General features: G+C 46.4%; 1 protein-coding gene across 1 annotated transcript in view; it reads left to right on the top strand.

Moving 5' to 3' along the window:
* The window catches only part of TG (thyroglobulin), a 249,251-nt gene that overhangs the window by 83,579 nt on the left and 158,889 nt on the right, over positions 1–6,783 (top strand). The window contains exons 28-29 of the mRNA XM_007447997.1: positions 4,111–4,176; positions 6,156–6,236. Coding sequence (XP_007448059.1) covers positions 4,111–4,176; positions 6,156–6,236 — 147 coding nt within the window. The remainder of the gene's footprint in view (positions 1–4,110; positions 4,177–6,155; positions 6,237–6,783) is intronic.

The following is a 6,783-nucleotide window of genomic DNA, read 5'->3' on the forward strand; positions in this document are numbered from 1 at the left end:
GGGAAAGAGGAGTGAGGGTTCCAGGTATCCGAACAACTGAAGGAGATACTGTGGAATGGATTGGTAGCACGTGGGAAGGGGATAGGGATAATAAAGAGGATTTCTAGCCCTCCCACGGTTGGTTGAGGGCCAGCCTCTTCCTTCCATTTTGCAAATGGTTAGATGGTCTTTCAAATACAGACGCTGGAATCAGACGCCAGGATTCAAATCCCAGTGTGAATGCTTACTCGTTATATGACCTCTCTGTGTCTTGGTCTTTCCAGTTTTAAAATGAGGATAATGGTGACTTCTGACACCTGGGGAGGTTGGGAGGATTATAGGAGGAAAGCATGTGAAGCACTTGGAATAGTGCTTGGAGCGAGGCGGGCACTCAGTAGATACTGGACACCCTGGAGCAATGGTTGGCATTTAAAATACTGCAGCTGAATCCTGCTTTCCCACCCATCCCCCAGTTCCGTGACCTTGTTCAAAGCACCTAACCACCCTGAGCCTCAGGGTCTTCATCTGTAAAATGCGGACACAGTTTTTGAATGTATTACATAAGGCAGTGCTAACGTGCTCTACAGGCTGTAGTTTAAGGTATCGTTTTCCAAACCCCAAGTCCCTGGTCCTCCAGTTGCACACCCAGCAGAGGCGCTGTGTAGGATGTCGGGTCTGGACATCCCTTCTCACTGTTCAGCTCACCGGTACGGCAAGGGTCTGCTTCAGCAGGTGTTCATGGAGAATGAGTATTTTCTTATAAAATGTAAGTGAATTGATTGCCAGTTGTAGGAAATCACAACCCAACGGAACACACTAAATTCAAATAGTAAGCGCGTCAGTATCTGTGCCGCATTTTACAAAGCATTTTCACATCCATCAACTCAGCTGATCCTTTTGACAATCTGGTGAGGTAGAGGCAATCTGAGGCAGAAGTGTGAGGTTATATCACACTTTTGCTCATGGGGGTGAATTTTATAGCCGTGACGTGTCACACCTCAAGAAACTGTCTTTGCATTAAGTGCCATGGCTGGGGCTTCAACTCACGCTTTGGAGACCGGAGCTGTCAGGGGCATCTCTCACTGTCTGCTGCAATGGCCCTGCATCTAATTTACTGGAAGCAGAAAAGTGCTTCAGAGGTACCATTGTATCATACCAGCAAATTAAGGAGTCTGGTAATTGAGAATTTTGCTCCCTGAACATCTCTCTGGGGCTGCTGTACTCCAGATATTGGGGAATGAATGTCATCTACCAGCATATTCTATTTCAAGATTTTAAAGGGCTGTGGGGAGAAGGGAACAAAAGGTGCAGGAAAGGCAGCAGGTCAAATGTGCACTGCAGAGATGAGCTGGGAGGGGCACGACAGCCATGGCGAGGGGAGTTGCTGAGCTAGCCCAGCTATCACTCGTCCTGAGAAGCAGCTGGGTGTGAGGTGCCAGGCCAGGTAGCAGACTACAGAGACAGGTAGAGTGGTTTCTGCTCTCAAGGAGCTCACAGGCAAGTTGGGGTGACAGATATGGACATTATTAAAGTATAGTGGGCCTCCTATTTGCTCATCTTATGGACTGATGAAGGATTGTGGGACACAGAACCCGCTTTAGCACTTCTCTCCTCTTTCGTTAAGCCAGCCAACCCTTTCCTGCTCCATGGGAGTAGGGTAGACTTCTAATATTACCCAGAACAAACAAATACACCCAAAAACAAACAACCCCACAAATCACCCGGAAGCAGTCTTATCAGCACGTGTCACTGGCTGTGAGGTTTCTCTTTCCTGTCACTGATTTCTGTTTAAACTGGTGCCAGGTTGACGTGTGTCTCAGTAGAAGAGTCTACTCAGGGTCTGCATCTCCCAAATTCCCAGTGGACGTGTCAGGTGTTTTCAGCTGTTTGGTGTTGGCTGGATCATCTTCTTATTTCTAAGAAAAAAGGCTTGGGAAGCTCTGGGGCTGCACATGCCTCATTTCTGACAACACCTTGCAGTGCAGATGAATTAAAAAATAGGCAGACTGAACATCCCCTAGTGCCCACAGGGATTTAAAATTGGATAGGAAAGACAGGCCTTGGAAGAAATACTCCTGGGTTTTTTCTACACCCCAAAGGCTTCATGTTGTTGATTAATGGTGAGGCTCAGCCCGATGGCTGGCGTTCTCTTTGTGGGAGTCTGTTTTGTATCAATGATTATCACTACCTTGGGGTGCTGGGAGCTGAGTGGAGGAGCTTACATGCATCTATAATGTTCATGGTCACCAAGGGCATCTGGAGTAGATGTATGATGGACACCTAGACACAGGATGCCTCTCTTAGTTCTTTACAGTAGCTGTCATTAGCAGTAAGCTAATGACAGAGCCTGAGACAAGGATTCAGAGCCTGAGACAAGGATTCAGGAGTGTAGTTTATGTAGGAAGGGCAAGGCATATAAGTAATGACGGGGTGGAAGTGATGATACAGAGAAGAGAAAATGGCCTGTAAAAGATGGACTCTGAAATCTAGGTTTTCCAGTTTAGGATCGTGCCCACTCCCACGTCATAGATTCAAACTACCCATACCACACGTACCTCCTCCCCCCACCCCAGATGTAGCACGTGATCTCTGCAGAAGTGTCCTAAAGTCAGTTAAGACCACACAACACCCATCAACCCTCGAGAGTCAGGCTCCATGCCAAAGCCCCACAGTTCTAAATGTGTGTGTGTTCCTGCAGCCTTGATTACAGAGAGAGCAGATCACATAAGCCAGAGTCTGCAGGCCTGTTTGTGTAGCAGGGGTATTTTAACTCAGTTACTGTGGAAAGCATGGAACGACGTCTGGAAAGTCTAAACCATTAGCCAGGAAGAGGAGGGATGAGGTTTCCTTCTGTTCTATGTATCTTCTCACCATCAACAATATTGAACTGGGGAAGTTTTGGGGAATGGAGTGCAGGATCAGAAGTCTGCATTAGGAAAACGAATTTGGTGGCCAGCCTTCTTGTGCTTGGGCAGATGAGGCTCTGCACTTACTTGGTGGGCTCTGAAAATCATTGATTGCTTTGGTTTCCTTATTCGTTTGTCTTTGCATTCGTTACGGTGCTGAACACTGGTTCTATGGCAGGGATAATAATAGGTGTGGGTGATATAAAGAGGAATAAGGCCCATTCTCAGCCCGTGGAAGCTCACAGTACATTCAAGGAGCTGGAAAATTATGGTCAAGCATGAGCTTGAAGACAGACATTCCCAGCCTCACAAATACCACCCCCATTTGCCAATGGGGCAAGAGTCTCAGAGGACGTAAGTGACAAGGAAAATTAACACAGCTGTTGAGGCTTCTATGAGTTTGGTTTACTTTAAACCAATCCATAGTTCCTTAAGTGATTCTCAGTGTCACAGGATCCTGACCCCTCCCCACAATAGTCCCTTTGGTGCTCTAAGAAAGACACATGGGCTCTGGTTTTGGAGGATGGAGGGAACAAAAAGTGCCTACTGAACTGAGACGGTATCTTGACACCGTAAAATGAGGCAGGCAGCTCGAAATAATCAATGGGTCTATTTATTATAGGGTAACTTACTCACAGGGTGGGATGGGGATTGAACATCAATGATCTGGAAACAGTATCTGCACTCTGCACTACTGAGGAGCCACTAGGACAATTTTTTAATTAACCTAGAGTATGGGGGTACATGCTTGGAAACAGGACGTGCATTCCTAAGTGAAGATTTATGAATGGGTAACTAGTCTCATGAGTACTGGGAATACATCAGCCAAGGTCTTCATCATTGTTTGGAGGCTACCAGCGCACAGCGGCCACCTGGACCTAACGATCATTAAACAATATCTATTAACTACAAATGACAGATGATGACAGAGAAGTGATTTATGGCACAGTACGGCCCTAGGCAGGGTCAGTGGAAGGACAGAAAGGATTGTAGGGGCCCAAGATGGCATCAGTTATGCTAACATCCATAATTCTGGCCAGCTCTGGTTTTGTACCAGCAGCTGGAGGAAAGCTTCGAGAAGGTTTTGGGATGCGCCTTGTGTGGGAAACAGAGTTTCAGGCCCAGGAGGGGCCAGTGTCGGGGAGGTAAGGCAGTTATGATCATGGTGGGTCCCCAGTAGGAGCAAGCACAATCAAGCTCATACAAATAAACATCTTCTTTGCAGGTCTGACACCCCTGAAAGGAAACCAGAGCACCTTTACCAGTTTCCAGCAGGTTTATCTCTGGAAAGGTAAGCTCTGTGGTGGGAGGGGGTGAGCAGACACTGATCACAGGAGACCGTCTGGACCCACTTCTCACTCACAGGGCACTCTGCTCCCCAGAGAGACAATGTAGAGATTTACTTTCCAAGTGAGTGCTCTGTGTGGATAGAAGGGCCCCAACTCTCATCAGATAAGATAACAAAGTATAAAACAAAAATGAAAAGTGTGGAAACCTAAGGAAGGATGAAGGAAGTAAGCACTGGTTCCTGTGAGATCAAGTTCATTGACCGCAAGCTGCCCTTGTTAGTAGGATGGGAGCTCTGAGGCCACTGCAAACTACAGGAGGCATTTCTCCAGGGGGCCTCGGCCGCAGGCCCCTCCTTCCCCGAGGCTCGGTGAGGGATAGGACCCCAGGTGGGTGTGCCATGGGCTCCTGCTTAGAGCTGATGCTACCGTGGGTTCATGGGACAGGTTGGGCTCAGATGAAATGCATATTTAGCCTCTCTTTTCTGCTTTGTTTGTTCTCCTTTGAATTTAATGAACATTGACCTAGTGCCTACTCAGAGCCAGGGACTGTGAAAGGCATGTGGGATGAGTCTAACATGGTGAGCGAGATGAGTGAGGCACAGCCTTGACCTGGAAAGGGTCCCAGCCTCAGGAGGGAGCAGACAGGCAGGGGATCACTGTACCACTTCCCTCCTCTTCCCATGATCCCTCCTGACTGACCTCCAGTCCTCTAAGAGATAGGACTGGTGACCTGATTCTATGCCTGTGAAATAGTGTGAGAGAGCGCAAAGGGTGGGCTTAGAGTGACTGGGTATGAATTCTGGTTCCTTTACTTCCCAGCCGTGTGAGCTTGAACACATGGGTGACAAGGCAATAAAAATGGTCCTGGCCTCATAGAGTTGTGTGAGCACTGGCTCAGTAATTCCTATAATGTACTTACTACAGTACCTGGTGCATCATCCATGTTAATTAATGTGAGTGATGGTGGTGGTGGTGATGGTGGATGACGAGCAGGAGAAGGAAGAAGAAAAGGAGAGGAAAATAAAAGGAAGGCGCCCACCATCATTTTCATTTTAAGGTGATATAATGAGATGATACACTTCTTTTCTCCTTTAGTAATCCCTATATGGTACATGCAGGGGTTGATATTCTGTTCATTTTTCAGGCAAAAAACAAAAAAAAAAGAGACTTGGAGAGGTTAAGTGAGATGCTCACAGGAGCATCTCAGGAGGTGGTCCTGGGGTGGGACCCAGACACTGGTTCCAAGTCCAGTGCTTTCTATTTATTAGAAATCTCTGTGTTGTACAATATAGCCTTGTAGCTTAATGACTATAAATGGAGTATACCCTTTAGAAATTGTGAATCACTATATTGTACAACCTTAACATATAATATTGTACGTCAGTGATACTGCAATTTAAAACAATTAAAATTCTGGTAAATGATTTGCTAGCTGGTGAAAAATTAAGGACTTGCTTCTCCCCAGGACATTTGCCTCACTAAACAGAAGCACCCAAAGACCTGCCAAAAACCTGGCTCCCCCATCACAGAAGACCTGTTCCTGACTTGGGAATTTCATTTAATTTTTTCAAATTCCAATTCATCTACTTTCCACCTGCATGTTCTGGGATAAGTTATTTCAAGTCTGTGAGTCTCAGTTTTCTCAAGAGTAAAATGGAAGTCTTACTCCTTCCCTTCACAGGGGGTCGTAAAGACCAATATTTATAAGCATATCCCGTTAACTCTAAAAGACTTTACCAATGCTAACAATTTCAATATCAAGGACAATAATAGTTCTCTTATGGAGAGGTTGGCTGACGTTCCACAAAAGGCCGAAGGATGCAGACCTATGCTGCTGGATTTGTTCCAGATTGTATTGGGGCACCTGGCTGTGGACCATCAGGGTTTCCTACATTGTCATTACCATTTTGTTGACCAGAGGAATATCTCCCCTTTTCCTCCCCAATATTAGAACAGCGATCCTTTTCTTTTTTTCTCCTAGATTCTGACATGGGGTCTCGGTCTGAGTCTATGGGGTGCAGAAGACCTGTGGAACCAAGGCCAGCATCTCCAGCAGAAACAGGTACCCACCCAAAACCTCTTAATATACTTGGTGTCTGGCTGTGGAGACAGATGGTGATGCCAAGGGTCTGGTCGTTGAGTGGACCCATGAACACCACTCCATTCTGCAGCCATGGACCCCCTCTAAGCTTCTAATCCACTATCCGTTTCGTAAATACGGACCGCTCCTCAGAGGGGCAATTGGCAAAAAAAGTAAGGTGAAATGACTGCAAAGTCACCACTGCTGCTGAGAAAGAAAACAACCATAATAACAAATCCAGCAAAAAGCTATTAAAGAGCAAAGTTCATCTGAAGGTGATCAGTGCCTTCGATTATGTACACGCTGAAGAATGTAAGCAAAATGTTCATGTTCTGGAATTGTTTAATGAATGAGATGTCTGTGAGGGTCTTTTGAGAGAGAGTCATTTTATGCAGTGGAAGATGTAAATCCACAGCTTCCTAGGGGCAGAGTGTGTATGGTGTCTGAGGCTTCTCCATTGCCCGAGGCTACAGTTGTTGTTCCTTAGGTGGAGCTGAAAGTCGGGGTGGGGGGGCAGAGGGAGAGGGAA

This window comes from Lipotes vexillifer, unplaced genomic scaffold (genome assembly GCF_000442215.2).
Source record: "Lipotes vexillifer unplaced genomic scaffold, Lipotes_vexillifer_v1.1 scaffold796, whole genome shotgun sequence".
Lineage (NCBI taxonomy): Eukaryota > Metazoa > Chordata > Mammalia > Artiodactyla > Lipotidae > Lipotes > Lipotes vexillifer.